This window comes from Physeter macrocephalus, chromosome 14 (assembly GCF_002837175.3).
Source record: "Physeter macrocephalus isolate SW-GA chromosome 14, ASM283717v5, whole genome shotgun sequence".
In the NCBI taxonomy this organism is placed as follows: domain Eukaryota; kingdom Metazoa; phylum Chordata; class Mammalia; order Artiodactyla; family Physeteridae; genus Physeter; species Physeter macrocephalus.
The window spans coordinates 49,996,733-50,018,753 of record NC_041227.1 but is presented as its reverse complement, the minus strand read 5'-3'; the positions used below and the strand labels follow the sequence as shown (position 1 = coordinate 50,018,753).

Below are 22,021 nucleotides of genomic sequence, written 5' to 3'. Positions count from 1 at the left end.
ACAAAAAGAGAAAAGACTCTGAAAATTAAAAATGAGATACAGCAAATAAGTAAACTTTTCTTCTCATGAGACGTATGTTCCATCTGTGCTAATAAATTTACATAGAGAAAAAAGGAACTAAATTAAAATGTTTCTGAAAGTGTATCTCTGAGTTGTGGGCTTATAAAATCTTTTCTTTTTATCTTTACATATTTTCTGATTCTATAAATTTTCTAAAATGAGAATCATTTATTTTTATAATCAGAGGAAAAAATAAATGGGGGGGAACTATAATAACTTTTGGTATCAGGAGTTATATATAAACACTAGACTATAAGCTCTCTGAAGATAGGACCCAAATTTGTCTTACTGACCAATCCATGAGCAGCACCTATACAGGATACACTGTAATATTTGAAACTATTATATATCTATTAAACAAGTATTTAATATAGTTTTGTGAGATTTGCATATTTAAAATGAGGTTTAAAATATTATTTACATTTTTAGAGTTTTCAACTTTATAGTCCTTTGGCTTGTTTGATCAAAGAATTCCTGCCAATTCGTCCATGAAAATAACCTATCCCTTCGGTACAGAATCAGGAGCAAACCTAATGCCATTCAACTTTGTACCTCTAGTTCCACTCCATAATATCCTAAGCAGTCCCTTCCTTATACAATTTCTCTTCTTCCCATAACATGGAAATTTATCAAATTCCTAATCAGAATATAAAATAAAAGCTAATTAAAGGAAGTGATAGAGTCCAAGGAGATACTGATTAAGGATGACACTTAACCAAGAAGAAAAGGAACAATTCACTAACAGGAGGCTAAATAATCTCTGTTTTATTTTTAAATGCTAGGTAAAAAGTGGTTTATACTGACCCACAGTTGATCACGATACAAATCCTTGGAGTTGGGCCAACTTGGGAACAAGTCCTGACTCTGCCACTTACTAAATTTATGGTTTCGCAAGTAACTTCTCAGTATAACACCACCTATCTCACAGGGACATCAGATGATTAAAGAAGCTATTCTATTTAAGTACCCAACAGTGACCAGCTTAGACTAGGTACCCAATTAATGTTAATTTCATTATTTTTCCAGGATGAGACTGGCACCCAGAAAAAAGTGAGGAAAATTTACTGGTTTACATGGGAACACCACTCATGACTTTAACTTCATTAGTACCATGTGCTGATCAACAGATCTAAATGACAAGTGATTAATATTATTTAAAAATATAATTGCAATACTATTTAAAAAACAAAATTACCGATAACTTTTAGAGATAGTAAATTATCATAAAGAAAGTACTGGTTTTGCTTTTTAGAAAACACAAACACACATTTCATACACAGGCATAAAAATTAGTAATTTCCCTTATAAATACAATACCATAATTGTGAAGGATTAAGCCTAAGTAAAACATCATGTAGCCTAAAACGTATAACCCTTAAAATGAAGATATATACCTAAACTCAGCTTCCATAAATATTTCTTAGAAATCCTAAGGAATATTAAGAGCAGTATCTAGTTCATGTAGGAATTCCCAACTATGGGTAGGTAATTACTTCAGTTTTCCTTGATCTACAGCTTAAACTATATACAGAAGTCAATATCAAAACAATTTTTACTTGAAATAAAGTTTGCATTTTTATGTCATATTTACATCAACTAATGTAATATATTTGTTTACATAGAATTCAGAGTTGTTTTTACAGTCTGAAAATTAAATCAGAGCAAAAAGAGGAATAATTCATGTAGTTTCAGTGTATGGTAGTCAATCATTTATTCATACTGAAGGGGATCAGTATATGCCACCCCAAAATATGCCACTTTGGCATAAGGGTTATTTAAAACTGAAGGCAATTAAGAATCAACAGATATAGGAAGAGTCCTCTGCTTTCCCATTATCCACCTGAAAGCAGGGCATAAATTTACCATTGTCAAAGTGGTATAAATATCCCACCACTCCGGTGCTAGGGTGAGAAGAGCAATCCTTGTCACTGCAGATGGAGAGCTGGCCCCAAGATGAGTCTGCACACACCAAACTTTACTAAAATAACCCTTATCTTCCATTTGTTCTCCCACATATTTCCTAGTCACTTCCCCACAAAGTATCGTCCCCTGGAGTCCAAGCCCTCTTTCCTTTGTTGAAAAGGGTATAGAAGCGGGAAGATCCCACATGCCGCGGAGCGGCTGGGCCCGTGAGCCATGGCCGCTGGGCCTGCGCGTCCGGAGCCTGTGCTCCGCAACGGGAGAGGCCACAACGGTGAGAGGCCCGTGTACCACCAAAAAAAAAAAAAAAAAAAGACGATGGGGTTGAGGTTGACAGGGGCACATATATTCAACAGAGTTGTGCCGAATAAAAAGGAAGGGCAGGGAATTCCCTGGCGGTCCAGTAGTTAGGACTCGCCGCTTTTATCCCTAGGTCGGAGAACTAGGATCCCGCAAAAAAAAAAAAAAAAAAGGAAGGGCAGACGCCGCCTTAAGGGAGGACATCAAGTAGAAGGGGGAAAAGCAAGTTGTAGGAAAATACAAAAATATATTCGAACCTAGAGATTGTCATACTGAGTGAAGTAAGTCAGACAAAGACAAATATATGATATCTCTTACATGTGGAATTAAACAAAAAATGGTACAAATGAACTGATTTACAAAACAGAGTCACAGATGTAGAAAACAAACTTACCGTTACCAGGAGGGAAAAGGGGGGGATAAATTGGGAGATTGAGATTGACGTATACACACTATTATATATAAAATAGGTAACTAATAAGGACCTACTGTATAGCACAGGGAACTCTACTCAATACTCTGTAATGACCTATATGGGAAAGGAATCTAATAAAAGAGTGGTTATATGTATATGTATAACTGATTCACTTTACAGTACACCTGAAACTAACACAACATTGTAAATCAACTATACTCCAATAAAATTTTTTTAAATACATTTGATAGTATGTAAATTTAATCTTAAAAACAAATATTGAACTCTAAACAATGTGTGTGCTGAAGTGTTAAAGGGTAAAGAGTACAGATGTCTGCAACTCACTAGAAAAACATAATAACATAAGATTAGTTGATGGCTAGATAGATATCTGATAAAGCAAATATAGCAAAATGTTAAGAATGAAAGTGGTGAGATTTCCCTGAAGGTCCGGTGGTTAAGACTCTGCCCTTCGGACTTCCCTGGTGGTCCAATGGTTAAGAATCCGACTGCCAATGCAGAGGACACAGGTTTGATCCCTGGTCCAGGAAGATCCCACATGCCACGGAGTAACTAAGCCCAAGAGCCACAACTACTGAAGCCCGCATGCCTAGAGCCCGTGCTCCACAAGAAGAGAAGCCACCACAATGAGAAGCCCTCACACCGCAAAGAAGAGTAGCCCCTGCTCACCGCAACTAGAGAAGACCCAGCACAGCCAAAAATAAATAAATAAATTTATTTTTAAAACTAAATAAATTGTTGTTATTTAAAACAATAATTAAAAAATTTTTAAAAGACTCCATGCTTCCACTGCAGGAGGTGCGATTTCCATCCCAGGTCGGGGAATTAAGATCCCACATGCCATATGGCATGGTCAAAAAAAAAAAAAAAAGGAATGAAAGTGGTATTAATATATAGCTGCTTACTATACAGTTCTTTCAAGTTTTTTTATGTTCACAAATTTTCATAATAAAATTCGGGGGAAAATATATTCAATATGATCCTGATGAAGTAAAAATTCACATTTTAAGACAAGACAAGAAAAATTCTGGGAATTCCTTGGCCGTCCAGTGTTAGACTCTGTGCTTTCACTGCCGAGGCCCTGGGTTCAATCCCTGGTCAGGGAACTAAGATCCCACAAGCTTCACAGCTTGGCCAAAAAAAAAAAAATTCTGTTTGGGCCTCCTCCCTCCCCTCTAGTATGCATTGTGTATCTGCTTTATGCATTAACCAGCCCTCCCTAGCGGCAGAAATACCTGCTCAACTATAAATATCAATTTTTCTCCTTCTGAAGTCAGTCATGAAACTCCTGAGACAATAACATTCCTTTCTCAATCCTGTAAGGAGTCAGGATGCAGATATCTTAGGGAGATACTGGGTTGCACCTAATGTAAGTTCTTAGCTTAAATATTTATTTATGACTTTATTAATGTAACTAGCTGAATTACTTGTATTCTATGTTTACAAGATTAATGTTTCTTGCATTACCAAACGTGTGACTGAGCCTCAGATCAAATTAATGACGATTAAGCAACTTGAAACAATTGACCTTATATATAGTTCTATAAGATCAATGATTGTAATAGTGTAACTCTGCATATGGGAAGAAGCAACAAGAGGGAACCATTTCCTTGACCATGACAGACTGTAAGACAGGTGGTCCAGAGGCTTTTGACTACTCTAAACAGGGCCTAGTCCAGTAATAGTACATTAAGTGGCCTATCAATGAAATCCTGACCTGAGAATGAGCATTCCTAGTCCCATGGGACAAACTGGTCACAAAATGCCTCCCAAAACTTGGTTGAAATTAAGACTGAAAGGGAGGAGATTGTAAAATAAAGAATGTTACCCACCATCCAGTTCTACAAGAATTGAGTCATTAGCCACTACAGTCACTGACCTACAACCCACCCTGAAAGGGCAAAGATCAGGATGAGGCACTTTGTGCTCTAGGAAAACTGACAGAAATGGCCCTCAGATATTTTCAGGAGAAATTTTTATGAACCCAGTTTCCTGTATCTTCCCATACTTAGAAAAGCACTAAAACCATTAACTAAGATATCTGTTCCTCATGAATAGCAGTAGCCTTCTCCCAGGATGTGTGCTTGACTGCATGTAACCCTTTATCAAAATCACATATATTCTGGCCTCCTCCCTTACCTCTTTGGAACAGTTCTCAGAGCTCAGGTTGATGCGAATAAAATTTTCCATTTCTTTCTTATATTAGCTATTTAACTTTTTTTTTTTTTTTTTGCGGTATGCGGGCCTCTCACTGTTAAAATATGGAACGCTTCACGAATTTGCGTGTCATCCTTGCGCAGGGGCCATGCTAATCTTCTCTGTATCGTTCCAATTTTAGTATATGTGCTGCCGAAGCGAGCACTATTTAACTTTTTTAGTCAACAATCCCATTTATTTTTTATATTAAAAATTGTTTTCTGTTTTTTTTTTTAACTACAAAATGTTATCTTTCTACATGTTCATGTTTAGGCATGTAAATGCATCCAAAAGAGGGAAGGTTTACACACTAGAATGACAGAGGGATGTCAAGGCTCACTTGTGCTATATATCTGTACCATGTAAACTTTTTATGAGAATGAATAAATGCATTATGCTATCAAAATCAAATTTAAAAGAATGAATCTTGGGACATCCCTGGTGGTCCAGTGGTTAAGACTCCGCACTCCCAATGCAGGGGGCCCAGGTTTGATCCCTGGGCAGGGAACTAGATCTCGCATGCTGCAACGAAGATCCCACATGCCACAACTAAGACCTGGTGCAGCCAAATAAATAAATAAATATTTTTTTTAAAAAAACAAAAAACTCAACAGGATTAACTTAAAAAAAAAAATAAAAGAATGAATCTTGGGACTTCCCTGGCGGTCCAGTGGTTAAGACTCTGTGCTTCCACTGCATGGGGTATGTGTTCCATCTCTGGTCAGAGAACTAAGATCCTGCATGCCCATGCTGTGTGGCCAAAAAAAAAGAAAAAAAAATGAATGAATCTTAAAACTGCCCCCTGCCCCAAACACACACACGTAAAATTGAATTAAACCGAGTGGCACTGATTGAAGGAGGGGTTGCTCAAGAGTTAAAATGAGATAATGTGGGGCTAAGTCTGTGCCTGACATGTAGGAGAAGCCCAGAGAAGGGTTCCCACTGTTATCATCATTGGTACATGTCACTTGGCTGAGTGAGCTGCTGGCAAGTGCTTTGCAGGAAGTCCTTTGTCAGATATAAAGTCCCACAGGAGGTGCTGAGTCACGGCTGATCATATGCCAGTCAAATCTCTTCCCTCAGGCCTCAGGGAACCGCCTGAGGTGGGTAGCTGGGGCTTCAAGAAACAAGACATTTGCCCAGGCTGCCTGTCTGCCCACCAACTTCGGGACAGCTCCCTGGCACCAGCACCACTGACCAGAAGCCCAGGGCAGAGATGCTGTTCCCTGCCACTCATTACCTGCACTGATTTCCAAGCTTCAGGTTCAGCAAGGCCAAAGGGCACTGGAGTTGCTCAGGCCCCAGCATGGCCCTGGGCTGCTACTCTCAAACCTAGGGACCAGGGTTGATCAACTTCATGGGCTTATGACTGTAGCAGTCATACTGGGTCCCAGGCTCAGAAGGACCTTAAGTTTGGTTTAATGCTCTGCTATCACTGTTCTTGGTAATTTTAAAACAAGGAGCCCCACATTTTCTTTTTGCACTGGGCCTTGCAAATTATGCAGCTGGTCCCACTAGCGATCTCCTTGTTTGGATTTATTTCCTTAAAGTGGAGACCTCAGAACATCGAGTTTTGTGGTTTAACCCATGCAGTTAAAGAAAAACCTCATCTTTTATCAGAATAATATACACTTGGGTTCCATTTAGTGAGTATTTATTGAGTTCCTACTAAGTGCTGGACGTTGTGCCAGGAGGGAAAGAGATAGAGACAAAAAAGACATGGGGCCAGCTCTTAAGAAGCCCGGGTGGGCTTCCCTGGTGGTGCAGTGGTTGAGAGTCCGCCTGACGATGCAGGGTACACGGGTTCGTGCCCCGGTCTGGGAAGATCCCACATGCCGCGGAGCAGCTAGGCCCGTGAGCCATGGCCGCTGAGCCTGTGCGTCCGGAGCCTGTGCTCCGCAACGGGAGAGGCCACAGCGGTGAGAGGCCCACGTACAGCAAAAAAAAAAAAAAAAAAAAAGAAGCCCGGGTCTAATATGGTAGAGACAATGTTGCCAGTGGAATAGAGATGGGAGTGAAATAGTAGTTACTCTAGCCTGGGGTCAGGGATGGCTTCTTGGAGGAAGTGGTGGTTATGTGGCGCATTAAGGAATAAGTAGGAGTCAGCTCTATCTAAGGTGGTGGGAGGAAGGTATTCCTGGCAAACTTTGCAGTCTGAGCTCAGAGACATACATAACAGGTGTGGAGACAATGCAAGATTTAAACACTCTATTTAGACACCACCTTCACTTGTAAACACAAACATAAATGAGTATTTATTAAAATAAATAAACACATCTTACAACACATAAAGACCGATATTTTACATACATAAAATACACATTACCTGGTAGGTTATCTCCACTATTAGATTCGGGAAAACAGAACCAGTTTTACTTTGATTTCCCTGTGACTCCAGTTCCTAGTTTAGACAACCAGTCAGTCAGCAAATATTTATTGAGCGACTACTTTGTGCCAAGTACTATTTTAAGTGCTGGGCACTCAGCAGTGAACACAGACGAGTGCCTACTGTCAGGAAGCTGACATTCCCTGAGGAGTCAGTACACATTTTGGAATGAATGAAACGAAAAAAATGAATGTTTTTATCCTGTCAGCAATAAATTTCCGAAGAGGAGTGAGAGGGCCATTTTTGAGTTTTAGTTGAACACAAAGAAATCTCTTTTCTGGGGACTTCCCTGGTGGTCCCCACTTCCATTGCAGAGGCACGGTTCAATGCCTGGTCGGGGAACTAGGATCCCACATGACGTTGCCTGCGGCCAAAAAAGAAAAAAAAAAAAGTATATCAAAGTTCAGATGCTCACGCAAGATAACATTTTATTTATTTATTATGTGTTTATGTATTTATTTTTGCTTCACACAGTCATCACCCCCAGCATCCGGCTAAGCAGCCCTCTGCGTGTACATTTCGGTCAAATCCTATTTACACAAATTCGGTTTACGCAGGCCTGGGGCTGGCGGGTCCTGACCTGCCGCTGAGTCTAGCCGGAGCCGGGACGAACCATCTGTGTCCGCGGAGGGGGGTGGCGGGTCAGCTCCCGCAGAGTCACGGCCCAAACGGCTGGGATTCGGAAGCAGCCCAGCCTGGGTCCCTTCACGGAGGGTGTTCGGGAAGGGGTGACTTTGCCAGGTTGCAGCTGGAGCTGGGGGCGGGGGGCGGCGCCGCTCGCAGGTTTCCATCCCTCCCCTCGGCGGTGGACTCGGCTGCAAAACCGGGGGTCCCTATTTCCCGGACCGTTTCCCACCTAGGCCGCGGCTAGGAGGTACAGCCGACCTGGGGGACCCGGGCGGCGGGTGCGGGTAGGACCCGGGGGGGGGGTCGGGCCCGAGGGGGCGGAGGTCGCGGGGTCCCGACCTCTCCCGACCGGACCGCCCCCTTGGTCCTACCTGGCGCGCGCGTGGTCGTTCCGGGCAGGCACCCCCGGCCCCTTCACCGACTCTGCGTCTCTCACGGCCCTCAGACCTCTCCGGACTGCATTTCCGGCTCCCGGCCTCATGGCAGACAAGAAACTGGTGGTCGTGTTTGGAGCCACAGGTAAGCGAAACCTCAAACGGAGGCCCCGAGGCGCAGGACCCCTCACCAAGGCCAGCCCAGGGCAGGGGTCAGGCCGGTCCAACCCCGCAGAGCCTGGGCGCCCGCCCCTCACTCAGCTCCAGAAGACGTCCCCGGGGTCCTGGGGGGAGCGATGAGATGGCTGGGACCCCTGACTCAGGGTGGGGCCGTGGGGCAGGACCTGAGCGCTGATTCCCTTTTAATTTTTTAAAAAAATTACTTAGCTTTGAATAACAGGTGATAAAAAATTACTTGGCTTTGAATAACAGGTGATTGCACATAATATCAAAATTAAATCTCCCTCCCACCCATGTCCCCGAAACCCCATCCATCACTGTTGGCAAGTTTCTTGAGTATCCTTCCAGACAAATTAGGTATATAAAGACACTGTTTTTTATTATTTTATTTTTTTAACATCTTTATTGGAGTATAATTGCTCTACAATGGTGTGTTAGTTTCTGCTTTACAACAAAGTGAATCAGATATACATATGTTCCCATATCTCTTCGCTCTTGCATCTCCCTCCCACCCTCCCTATCCCACCCCTATGATACTGTTTTTTAAATGGGAGTGTTTTATTTTTACCCCACCTGTTTTTTTTCTTTCCTGTATATATTTTTAAAATATTTAAAAATTTTAAAAATATATAACAGCTTTATTGAGGTATAAATCACATACCATACACTTCACGTGTTTAAAGTGTTCAATTCACTGGTTTCTAGTATATTCACAGAGCTCTGTGACCCTTACCACAATCAGTTTTAGAACATTTCATCACCCCCCCAAAAAACCCATACCCACTAGCAGTCACTCCCCATTTCCCCAGCCCCTGGAAACTGGCAGTCTATTGTCTAAAGATTTGCCCATTCTGGCATATAAATGAAATCATACAGTACATGGCCTTTTGTGTCTGGCTTCTTTCACTGAGCATCGTTTTCCAGGTTCATCCACATTGTAGCATGAATCTGTACTTCATTCCTTTTTATGGCTGAATAATATTCCATTATATGGATATACCACATTGTGTTTATCCATTATCCATTATGGACATTTGATTTGTTTCCACCTTTTGTTATTGTGAATAATGCTGCTGTGAACCTTCACATACAAGTTGTTGTGTGGACATATGTTTTTAATTTTCTTGGGACTATACCTAGGAGTGGAATTGCTGGATCATATGGTGACCGTGTTTAGCATTTTGAGGAACTGCCAGACTTTTTCAAAGTGACTGTACCACTTTACATTCCCACCAGTACTGTATGAGGGTAGTTGTAGTTCTTCAGTTTGCCTTTTCCACTCCAGGACACGTTGTGGTCACATAAGTCATGCATACAGACCTGCTACATTCTTCTTTTATTTTTTGTAAATTTATTTTTATTTTTATTTATTTTTGGCTGCGTTGGGTCTTTGTTGCTGAGTGCGGGCCTTCTCTAGTTGCAGCGAGCAGGGGCTACTCTTCGTTGTAGTGCGCAGGCTTCTCATTGCGGTGGCTTCTCTTGTTGCGGAGCATGGGCTCTAGGCACGCGGGCTTCAGTAGTTGTGGCTCGCGGGCTCTAGAGCGCAGGCTCAGTAATTGTGGTGCACAGGCTTAGTTGCTCTGCGGCATGTGGGATCTTCCCGGACCAGGGCTCAAACCCGTGTCCCTGCACTGGCAAGCAGATTCTTAGCCACTGTGCCACCAGGGAAGCCCTGCCACATTCTTTTTAATCACTTTTGTATGGATTTATCACTTATTTAGCCAGGTTCTTACCAAAGGACATCTAGGTTGTCTATAAACTTCCACTATGGATAATAATACTGCAGCCAATGTTTTTTTTTTTTTGGTAAGAAGTGGATTTATTTATTTATTTGCAGCCATGTTCTTATACATATATTTATGGATGATTTTTATTTTCTTCCTTTTGATGATTTTAATAATTTTCTTTTTTTTTTCCTCTTTTTTGGCCGTGCTGCGGAACTTGTGGGATCTTAGTTCCCCGACCAGGGATTGAACCCAGGTCCTCAGTAATGAGAGTGCAGAGCCCTAGCCACTGGACCACCAGGGAATTCCCCTCAGTCTTTTTTTTTTAAGGTATAGGTGATACTTTATTTCTTAAGCTAAGCAGTGGGCTCATGGGTGTTAGTATCCCTTTTTTGTATGTGCTAAATATTTCATAATAGGGACTTCCCTGGTGGTCCAGTGGCTAAGACTCCACGCTCCCAATGCAGGGGGCCCGGGTTCGATCCCTGGTCAGGGAACTAGATCCCACATGCATGCCGCAACTAAAGAACCCGCATGCCGCAACTAAGACCTGGCGCAGCCAAAATAAATAAATAAATATTTAAAAAATATTTCATAATACATTTTAAAATTTTTATAAATGGTGTGTGATGACTTCTAAAACATGGATGAACCTTGAAAACGTAAGTGAGAGAAGCCAGACACAAAACGCCACATATTGTGTGACTCCATTTATGTGAAGTGTCCAAAATAGGCAAATCCGTAGAGACAGAGAGTAGATTAGTGGTTGCCAGGGGCTGAAGGGGAGGGGAAAATGGGGAGTGACTGCTGATGGGTATGGACTTTCTTTTTTGGGGCGATGAAAATGTTCTAAAATTGACTGCAATGATGGTTGCACACTCTGAATGTACTAAAAGCTGCTGCACTGTACACTTTAAAAGGGTGAATGTGGGCTTCCCTGGTAGCACAGTGGTTAAGAATCCGCCTGCCAATGCAGGGGACACGGGTTCGAGCCCCGGTCCAGGAAAATCCCACATGCTGCGGAGCAACTAAGCCCGTGCGCCACAACTACTGAGCCTGCACCCTAGAGCCTGTGAGCCACAACTACTGAGCCCGTGCACCACAACTACTGAAGCCCGTGTGCCTAGAGCCCGTGCTCTGCAACAAGAGAAGCCAACGCGATGAGAAGCCTGCGCACCACAACAAAGAGTAGCCCCCACTCGCCGCAACTAGAGAAAGCCTGCGTGTAGCAACGAAGACCCAACACAGCCAAAAATAAATAAATAATTTGTTTTAAAATTGTATTTAAAAAAATAAAATAAAAATAAAAGGATGAATGTTACGGTAAGTGAATTCTATCTCAATGAAGCTGTTAGTTAAAAGATTGTGTGAGGCAAAACAGTGGGAATCACAGGTGAAAAGTGCCAGGTGTGTTGCTGTGGTGGAGGATTCCCTGCAGGGCCTCACCCTTGGCAGGCTCCCAGGCTGGTCCCACCCTGCGGGTCTTTCTGACTCTCTGCAGGTGCCCAGGGGGGCTCAGTGGCCCGGACACTCCTGGAAGATGGGACATTCAGGGTCCGAGTGGTGACCCGGGACCCTGGGCAGAGGGCAGCGAAGGAGCTGAGGCTGCAAGGTGCAGAAGTAGTGCAGGGAGACCAGGATGATGAGGCCAGCATGGAGCTGGCCCTGATTGGGGCTCATGCCACCTTCATCGTGACCAACTACTGGGAGAACTGCAGCCAGGAGCAGGAGGTCAAGCAGGTAAGGGCAGGCGGGAGGGCGTGGGGAAGCCAGGGCAGGAGCAGGCCATCTTCAAAGGCGCTCCCAGGTCTCTACTTGCCCTTGCAGGGCAGCTCTGACTTGCCAGAGAGGGGCTGACCCCTGCCTGACCACTGACACTGCAGGCCTTTCCCCTCCTCTTCTATGCAGCCCTACTAGACTTTGATGAGGGCAGAAGGTGGCCACTTCCTCATCTGATGACTTTTTAAATTTTTTTTAAATTTATTTTTATTTATTTATTTATTTATTTTTGGTGGAGGTGCCGGGGATGATGACTTTTTTTAGACTTCATTCATGTACCATACTGTTAACCCTTTTGTTTTTAAAGCTTTTATTACTATTTTTAAAGTATTTATTTATTTATTTTTGGCTGCGTCAGGTCTTAGTTGCGGCATGCGGCATCTTTTGTTGCAGCACGTGGGCTTCTCTCTAGTTCTGGTTCACCGGCTCAGTAGCTGAGTCATGGGCTTAGTTGCCCCACGACATGTGGGATCTTAGTTCCCCAACCAGGCATCGAACCCATGTCCCCTGCATTGGAAGGCTCATTCTTAACCACTGGACCACCAGGGAAGTCCCTGTTCCCCCTTTTAAAGTGTACAATTCAGTGGTTTTTAACATATTCACAAAGTTGTGCAGCCATTATCACTACCTAATTCCAGAACATTTCATCACCCCAAAAGAAACACCATACCTGGTAGCGGTCACTCCCCATTCCCCCCCTTCCAGGCAACCACAATCTGCTTTGTGTCATCCAGTGACTCTTTACACTTTCTAAAAAAACTCTATTGACCCATAATTTTCTTAAAATCAAATGTAGGGACTTCCCTCGTGGTGCAGTGGTTAAGAATCTGCCTGCCAATTCAGGGAACATGGGTTCGAGCCCTGGTCCAGGAAGATCCCACATGCCACAGAGCAGCTAAGCCCGTGCACCACAACTACTGAGCCTGTGCTCTAGAGCCCGCGAGCACAACTACTGAGCCCGTGCGCCACAACTACTGAAGCCCGTGCGCCTAGAGCCCGTGCTCCACAACAAGAGGAGCCACCGCAATGAGAAGCCTGTGCACCGCAACGAAGAGTAGCCCCCGCTCTCCACAACTAGAGAAAGCCCACACACAGCAGCGAAGACCCAGTGCAGCCAAAAATAAATAAATAAATAAAGTAAACTTTTTAATTGTACAATTTAATGAAATTTGAAAATAAATATACCCATGTAACTACCATTCTAATCAAAATATAATACATCTCCATCATTCCAAAAAGTCCTCCATGTCCCCTTTCAGATGTTTTCTGTTTCTCTTTATTCTGTTTTCCACCCAGCTTCTCTCTGGTTGGGTGGTTATTGAGCCCAGGTGGTGGGGGGAGGGATGTGAGATGAACATGCATCTTTTTAAAGTCTCTTGGAAGGTGGGGACACTTGCGGTGGGCCTGTCACGTAGCAGGCACTCAGGTATTTGTGGGAGGTATGACTGGTGCCACAGCAAAGGCACTGGGCTGAGACCTGTGCCTGTCGGCTTTCAGTCCTGCCTCGTCCACAGCTCCCCACCGTTGCGGCTGTGGACGTGACTTCCCTGCGCTGGTCTGTCTTTCCTCCCGTGTACAATAAAGGGAGACTGGACCGGACCACCGGTCTCCAAACTTGTTTTTAGCCCTGAGCCTTTCTTCAGTTGCAGTCTTACATGGAAGCCCATCTCAGAGAGTGGACAGAGACAGCTTTTCTGGTTCACGCAGATCTCGTCAACCTGACCTCCTGAGCCATAACAAATGACCCCAAGCCAGGTGGCTTAAAACGAACAGGAATTTATTCTTTCCCCGTTCTGGAGGCCAGGAGTCCAACAGCAAGGTGTTGGCCCTGCCCTGTCTGGAGGCTCCAAGGGAGGTTCCAATTCTTGCCTCTTCCGGCGCCCAGTGGTACCAGCTCTCCGTGAGGCCATATCACTCCGGGCTCTGCCTCTGTTTACACAAGGCCTCTCCTCTTCTCTGTGTCTCCTCTTCCATCTCTCATAAGGACACTCGTCATTGGGTTGAGGGCCTACGAGGGTAAATCCAGGATGATCTCGTCTCAAGTTCCTTAACAAAAATATCTGCAGAGACCTTTTTCCAAATGATGTGACATTCACAGGTTCTGGGGTTTGGGACATGGACATATCTTTTGGGAGGCCACCATCCAGCGCCCTACACAGCTTTGTGCAGCAGGTCGTGTTTCTGTCCCCATTTAACCAACAAGGCCAAAACAGTTAGACCCCTTGTCCTGGATGGCACAGCCAGTGTGCTGCAGAGCTGGTCCGGAACCCAGGTGGTGTGTCATGTGCTTAACTGCTGAGCCGTAGCACTTCCCTAGGGGATGGTTGGGGCTCTCCCAGGAAGACGGCCCAGCACGGGGACAAGATGCTGAGAGCAGGCAGAGGCGGGAAGCCTGTGCGCACCCTCCCAGGTGGCACACAGTGGGCCGTGGTCCAGCACACTGGAAGGTGGAATGACCCAGATGATCTAGAGAAGGTGCGCTAAGGCTGTGCGGGTGGTGGGAAGCTTATAATCCCGTGGTAGAGCGTGTGGCGCCATGTGAGCCGCACACGGAAGAGGGAGCCTTATCAGAGGGCTCTTGGCACCAGGCACAGTGGCCTCTGGGGTGGGAGAGCCAGTGCCATGATGGGGACACACATCCTCCCTCTGAGCTTTGTGGTTTCTCCTTCCCTGCCCACCAGGGAAAGCTGCTGGCCAATCTGGCCAAGCGCCTGGGCCTGCACTATGTGGTCTACAGTGGCCTGGAGAACATCAAGAAGCTGACAGCAGGGAGACTGGCAGCGGGACACTTTGACGGCAAAGGGGAGGTCGAGGAATATTTCCGGGACATTGGTGTCCCCATGACCAGCGTGCGGCTGCCCTGCTATTTCGAGAACCTCCTCTCCTGCTTCCTGCCCCAGAAAGCCCCAGATGGAAAGAGCTACTTGCTGAGTGAGTGCCCTCCCCACTTCCTTGGGCGTCTCCTCTCACCGTGTGGAGCCATGGTGGCCCACTGGGCTTGTCCTCAGAGGGCTCTGGGTCCAAGCTCTGGCTCGCCCACGTTAGGCTGTGACTGCGAGCAACGCGTGTGACCATGCTGGGCCTCTGCGTCCTGTCCCGTGAGATGGGCATGACTCGGACTTCCCAGGGGCCATGGGAAAGTCTGCCGAGTCTGGGGATGCAGTGCTTTGTCTGTCAGAGAGCTTTACGGAGAGAGTGTGCTTATCGTTACTGCTTCATAAATAAGGAGAGGATTTGGAAGGCGAGGTCCAATTGTAGATTTCCCGAAGTAGGAAAGCACTTTCTTCTCAACATCTGTTTGCAAATCTGTAAACAGCTTGGAGGGAACCATGTACGACCTGTATCCTGCTGGCGGGGCAGTGGGTTAATGCAGGTGACTCAGCAGGTGGAGCAGGAGGGGTCTGAGCCCTCCCAGCCCCTCACATCTGCGTGAACGCCGCTCACCCTTGCTTGGGTCCTGTAGCTGAGTCATGGGCTTAGTTGCCCCACGACATGTGGGATCTTAGTTCCCCAACCAGGCATCGAACCCATGTCCCCTGCATTGGAAGGCTCATTCTTAACCACTGGACCACCAGGGAAGTCCCTGTTCCCCCTTTTAAAGTGTACAATTCAGTGGTTTTTAACATATTCACAAAGTTGTGCAGCCATTATCACTACCTAATTCCAGAACATTTCATCACCCCAAAAGAAACACCATACCTGGTAGCGGTCACTCCCCATTCCCCCCCTTCCAGGCAACCACAATCTGCTTTGTGTCATCCAGTGACTCTTTACACTTTCTAAAAAAACTCTATTGACCCATAATTTTCTTAAAATCAAATGTAGGGACTTCCCTCGTGGTGCAGTGGTTAAGAATCTGCCTGCCAATTCAGGGAACATGGGTTCGAGCCCTGGTCCAGGAAGATCCCACATGCCACAGAGCAGCTAAGCCCGTGCACCACAACTACTGAGCCTGTGCTCTAGAGCCCGCGAGCACAACTACTGAGCCCGTGCGCCACAACTACTGAAGCCCGTGCGCCTAGAGCCCGTGCTCCACAACAAGAGGAGCCACCGCAATGAGAAGCCTGTGCACCGCAACGAAGAGTAGCCCCCGCTCTCCACAACTAGAGAAAGCCCACACACAGCAGCGAAGACCCAGTGCAGCCAAAAATAAATAAATAAATAAAGTAAACTTTTTAATTGTACAATTTAATGAAATTTGAAAATAAATATACCCATGTAACTACCATTCTAATCAAAATATAATACATCTCCATCATTCCAAAAAGTCCTCCATGTCCCCTTTCAGATGTTTTCTGTTTCTCTTTATTCTGTTTTCCACCCAGCTTCTCTCTGGTTGGGTGGTTATTGAGCCCAGGTGGTGGGGGGAGGGATGTGAGATGAACATGCATCTTTTTAAAGTCTCTTGGAAGGTGGGGACACTTGCGGTGGGCCTGTCACGTAGCAGGCACTCAGGTATTTGTGGGAGGTATGACTGGTGCCACAGCAAAGGCACTGGGCTGAGACCTGTGCCTGTCGGCTTTCAGTCCTGCCTCGTCCACAGCTCCCCACCGTTGCGGCTGTGGACGTGACTTCCCTGCGCTGGTCTGTCTTTCCTCCCGTGTACAATAAAGGGAGACTGGACCGGACCACCGGTCTCCAAACTTGTTTTTAGCCCTGAGCCTTTCTTCAGTTGCAGTCTTACATGGAAGCCCATCTCAGAGAGTGGACAGAGACAGCTTTTCTGGTTCACGCAGATCTCGTCAACCTGACCTCCTGAGCCATAACAAATGACCCCAAGCCAGGTGGCTTAAAACGAACAGGAATTTATTCTTTCCCCGTTCTGGAGGCCAGGAGTCCAACAGCAAGGTGTTGGCCCTGCCCTGTCTGGAGGCTCCAAGGGAGGTTCCAATTCTTGCCTCTTCCGGCGCCCAGTGGTACCAGCTCTCCGTGAGGCCATATCACTCCGGGCTCTGCCTCTGTTTACACAAGGCCTCTCCTCTTCTCTGTGTCTCCTCTTCCATCTCTCATAAGGACACTCGTCATTGGGTTGAGGGCCTACGAGGGTAAATCCAGGATGATCTCGTCTCAAGTTCCTTAACAAAAATATCTGCAGAGACCTTTTTCCAAATGATGTGACATTCACAGGTTCTGGGGTTTGGGACATGGACATATCTTTTGGGAGGCCACCATCCAGCGCCCTACACAGCTTTGTGCAGCAGGTCGTGTTTCTGTCCCCATTTAACCAACAAGGCCAAAACAGTTAGACCCCTTGTCCTGGATGGCACAGCCAGTGTGCTGCAGAGCTGGTCCGGAACCCAGGTGGTGTGTCATGTGCTTAACTGCTGAGCCGTAGCACTTCCCTAGGGGATGGTTGGGGCTCTCCCAGGAAGACGGCCCAGCACGGGGACAAGATGCTGAGAGCAGGCAGAGGCGGGAAGCCTGTGCGCACCCTCCCAGGTGGCACACAGTGGGCCGTGGTCCAGCACACTGGAAGGTGGAATGACCCAGATGATCTAGAGAAGGTGCGCTAAGGCTGTGCGGGTGGTGGGAAGCTTATAATCCCGTGGTAGAGCGTGTGGCGCCATGTGAGCCGCACACGGAAGAGGGAGCCTTATCAGAGGGCTCTTGGCACCAGGCACAGTGGCCTCTGGGGTGGGAGAGCCAGTGCCATGATGGGGACACACATCCTCCCTCTGAGCTTTGTGGTTTCTCCTTCCCTGCCCACCAGGGAAAGCTGCTGGCCAATCTGGCCAAGCGCCTGGGCCTGCACTATGTGGTCTACAGTGGCCTGGAGAACATCAAGAAGCTGACAGCAGGGAGACTGGCAGCGGGACACTTTGACGGCAAAGGGGAGGTCGAGGAATATTTCCGGGACATTGGTGTCCCCATGACCAGCGTGCGGCTGCCCTGCTATTTCGAGAACCTCCTCTCCTGCTTCCTGCCCCAGAAAGCCCCAGATGGAAAGAGCTACTTGCTGAGTGAGTGCCCTCCCCACTTCCTTGGGCGTCTCCTCTCACCGTGTGGAGCCATGGTGGCCCACTGGGCTTGTCCTCAGAGGGCTCTGGGTCCAAGCTCTGGCTCGCCCACGTTAGGCTGTGACTGCGAGCAACGCGTGTGACCATGCTGGGCCTCTGCGTCCTGTCCCGTGAGATGGGCATGACTCGGACTTCCCAGGGGCCATGGGAAAGTCTGCCGAGTCTGGGGATGCAGTGCTTTGTCTGTCAGAGAGCTTTACGGAGAGAGTGTGCTTATCGTTACTGCTTCATAAATAAGGAGAGGATTTGGAAGGCGAGGTCCAATTGTAGATTTCCCGAAGTAGGAAAGCACTTTCTTCTCAACATCTGTTTGCAAATCTGTAAACAGCTTGGAGGGAACCATGTACGACCTGTATCCTGCTGGCGGGGCAGTGGGTTAATGCAGGTGACTCAGCAGGTGGAGCAGGAGGGGTCTGAGCCCTCCCAGCCCCTCACATCTGCGTGAACGCCGCTCACCCTTGCTTGGGTCCTGCCTGCTGGTGAGCAGTCTCGTCCTTGTGTTGGCGCACCGGCATCTCCCTTTACAGTTTGCAAAGCCATAATCAGAGATTCACCTGTGTTCCGTCTGTAAGTTGGAACAGGCTCCACCCCCGCAGGCTCCCTGGGCCGTCTGAATGGGCAGCCACGGAAATTTTATAGGGCAGGGCCTGAGCGCTCCAGGTGCCTCGTCAGGACACAGCTCTGCCTCTCCATCCCCAAGACCACACCTCGGCAGGTGGAGTCACTCGTTAATTTAACATGTTTATCAGCACCCGTCATGCTGCTCTGGGGTCAGCCCTGGCCTCAGCTGACCGAGCATTCCTGCCGGTGGAGCTGGTGTTTGGAGCACCCCCCACCACAGGCATCCCTATCAGGGATTCGGGTTTGACGAAGTGTACGGGGGCCTGAACCCTGGGAGCTCCCGTTCTCAGAGGTGCCTATCAAAGCCCGTTCCTATAAAAAAAAAAAAAAAGCCCGTTCCTCTCCTTCCCCTTGTTCCTGTCTCAGGCCTGAGAGGGGCAGCAGGCCCAGTGTTCTCCCCGCCTTGGGAAGGGTACAGCCGGGCTCCCAGGGTTTGAATGGCCTGCCGGGTGGCAGAGCTCGATCGTGTCCCATTTCCTGACTCACTTCTCCTGCTGACACCGGGGGTGTCTACCTCGTGCCAGGTGCTGGCCTGTGCACACATCCAGTCGACTGGCCGGTGGGGACCGACCCCTCAGAGACGCATGCCAGCACGTCCCTCTCTCCCTCCCAGGCTTGCCCATGGGTGACGTGCCCATGGACGGCATGTCTGTGTCCGATCTGGGCCCCGTGGTGCTCAGCCTGCTGAAGATGCCCGAAGACTACATCGGCCAGAACATCGGGCTCAGCACCTGCAGGCACACGGTGGAGGAGTACGCTGCCTTGCTCTCCAGGCACACCAGGAAGACCGTGCGAGATGCCAAGGTGGAGGGCCCAGGCTGGGACTTGGCAGCCGCGGTCAGGGGGGCTTTGCGGGTAGAAGGGAAGGGGCACCTAGGGCTGCCCCAGCGCTCTGAGCAACGTAAAGTCAAATTCATTCTCACTGTGAACGTTTATGTCGTGCTGTTCTTAGGAGCCAGGTGTGGCCGCTGAGTGAAACTTCTGGTTTTGTCAGTTGATCAAGTGGCAAGGAAGGGTTCCAGGAGGAGGGGACAGTAGGGGCCAAAGCAAGGAGGGAAAACGCAGGGTGTCTTGGGCTCCTCTCGGGGAGGGGAAGGAGGCCAGAGTAGGCCCCATCCTGGTCCCCCCACTTCTTGGTCTGGCACAGTCCCCTCCTCCCCTTGCCTACTCTGTCTTCCTGTCCAGACCCCCAGGTGCCTTGTTTCTCATTATGAAAATCTGGGCTACTCCAAGTCATTAAATGACAGAAACCACCTGTAGAGCGCCCCCAGACCCAAGCAGAGCAATGATGGGGGAGAGGCCACGGCAGGATGCATTTCGGGCCAGTCAGACCTTGGACTCAGATCTTGCTCCCAGCCCTTAACACCCACCCGTGTGTGACTGGAGGCCCAGCCCCTGACCCCTCTCTGCCTGTTTCCTCATCTGTAAAGTGGGTGTATGGAGAGTATCCCCCTCCTTGGGCTGCTGTGAGGATTGAATGGAACAATTGTTGTAAAGCTCCCTTGGCACAATAAATGCACTAGAAAACATACACTAAATGGTTGTGTTTTACTCTCTAAACAAAGAAAGCCTGAGGCAGTCATGGAGGATTTGGAAGCTGAGGAGTTAAGATTCAGTTTGGTCAGGAAAGGGGAACAACTTTGGTTTTTTGAGCAAGAAGTGACATAAGCATAGTTCTGATTTGGAACGGACTGAGAAATTTTCATCTCGTGATCTTGGAAGAACAGGATTTAAACTGCCCTAGAACAGTGGTTTTTGACGTTTCATCTTTATAATAGACTGGTTTTCAGGTAAACTTAGTGGGGAGCAGGGTAGGAACTGAGGTGTCAACAGCGTGGTCAGGGTGCTGCAGATGCCGATCGACCCTAAGAGACTTCCCTCTACTTCCAGATAAGCCCCGAGGACTACGAGAAGCTTGGCTTCCCCGGAGCCCAGGACCTGGCCAACATGTTCCGTTTCTATGCCCTGAAACCCGACCGCAACATCGAACTGAGCCTGAGGCTCAACCCCAAGGCCAGGACGCTGGACCAGTGGCTGGAGCAGCACAAAGGGGACTTTGCAGGACTGTGACCCTGCCCACCTCTCAACCCCATCTGGGGGAACGGGAGGTAGAGTCACAGTGATCCTTTCTTGTGTTACAAGAAAGTTTATTTTTTAAATAAAGGCCATTGTTCTCACAGATGGCTTCCAAAAGAAAAGTGCTTTGTTTCAGGGACTGGGGTTGGGGTGGCAGCTGCCTGAGGACATGAAAGTTCCAACAGGAAGCATGAAGTGGTGGGGGGCCCAGTCAAGTGGAGGGGAGGCTGAGAGGACCCCCCCCCCCACCCCCGCCAGCTGGGAGCAACGTTTGACACCCCTGCACACACGCCGTTCCTCTCCAGAACGTGAGTGCAGCCACCCACATGTTCCTTTTTTGAGTTTGAGGGCAGGAAGACCGGCCCCTTCTCCCTCTCTCTTTTCCTGCCTCCTGGGCCCCTGGGTGCAGAGGCCTCGAGATGTGGGTGATCACAAAACAGGCTGGAAAGAAAACCTTGAAGGAACATGGCAGTTCTGTGGACCCCAGGTCATATAAGACTCGGACACTGCTGAGAAAAGATGACGCTGCCCGCAGCAAAGGCTGGGAAGGGAAACCAGGGAAATAATCACCCGGGTTGAGCTCCCCAGGCATTTGGACGGTTTCCCTCTCCCGCTCGCTTTAGAGAAGAGAAATGAAGGCCCAGAGGACACAGCCGGCGGGCTGACCAGTGTCTCCGTGGACTTGTGAAACCTCCACCAGCGTCTGTACTATCCCGCCTCAGCCTCAGGACCCGCAGAGGCATTGAAAGGGGAGCAGGGCAGCCAAACTCATTCGATCCGTTCATTAACTGAGTCACTGAAAAAGCACTTCTTTGACAACCTACCAGTTTAAGCTGGGCCCTAAATACAATGTTCACCAGAAAAGTATGCACCCTGCCTTGAGCCTGGTTTAGCAGGAGAGCCAGATACAAATCTGCAGAACGACTGCAGATTGACATAGGGCTGCAGAGAGCAGGAGGAATGATGAACACTGGAGGAGGGGCCCACTTTAGTGGGACAGGGACAGCTTGCGGTCTGAGGGGAGCAGCCTCCCAGGCAAGGTAGGAGGAAAAGGACATGATGACATGGGCTTCCAAGCCCACCCGTATCAGCAAGAGAACATGAGAGGTCATCTGTGTCCAGCCCTGTGACGCCCAAGTCCCCCAGGCCCCTGCGTGGGAAACTCACCTGCTAGGGCTGTGACTCACCGTGCCGAGATTCTGGAGCAGCCCTTGGTCAGTACCAAGCCTTGGGAGAGCCTGCTGTGCCAGGTCCAGGTCCAGGTCCAGGGTGAACTGCAGGGAGCTGATGCCAGGCTCCAGTCGCTCCTCATCCACAAGCAGCAG

The 22,021-nt window shown here is 47.9% G+C and overlaps 1 protein-coding gene and 1 non-coding gene across 2 annotated transcripts; one reads left to right on the top strand and one right to left on the bottom strand.

Moving 5' to 3' along the window:
- Positions 1 to 4,971: 4,971 nt before the first annotated feature.
- On the bottom strand, positions 4,972 to 5,078 carry LOC112064886 (U6 spliceosomal RNA). The gene has a single exon (XR_002891737.1). It is a non-coding gene; the product is annotated as a U6 spliceosomal RNA (small nuclear RNA).
- Positions 5,079 to 7,961: 2,883 nt separating this feature from the next.
- On the top strand, positions 7,962 to 20,799 carry NMRAL1 (NmrA like redox sensor 1). Its single transcript, XM_007126511.4, has 6 exons — positions 7,962 to 8,172; positions 8,371 to 8,444; positions 11,705 to 11,943; positions 14,664 to 14,913; positions 19,234 to 19,424; positions 20,511 to 20,799. Exons 2-6 carry the CDS (start codon positions 8,405 to 8,407, stop codon positions 20,688 to 20,690), a joined length of 900 nt encoding a protein of 299 aa, XP_007126573.1. The 5' UTR covers positions 7,962 to 8,172; positions 8,371 to 8,404; the 3' UTR covers positions 20,691 to 20,799.
- The last annotated feature ends 1,222 nt before the right edge of the window (positions 20,800 to 22,021 follow it).

What these genes read in the sequence shown, in the direction of transcription:
- NMRAL1 (XM_007126511.4), top strand. Translation starts at nt 8,405, where the DNA reads ATGGCAGACAAGAAACTGGTGGTCGTGTTTGGAGCCACAG. An exon ending in TGGAAAGAGCTACTTGCTGA is followed by an intron (nt 14,914 to 19,233) that starts GTGAGTGCCCTC and finishes TCTCCCTCCCAG; the next exon opens with GCTTGCCCATGGGTGACGTG. An exon ending in AGACCGTGCGAGATGCCAAG is followed by an intron (nt 19,425 to 20,510) that starts GTGGAGGGCCCA and finishes CTCTACTTCCAG; the next exon opens with ATAAGCCCCGAGGACTACGA.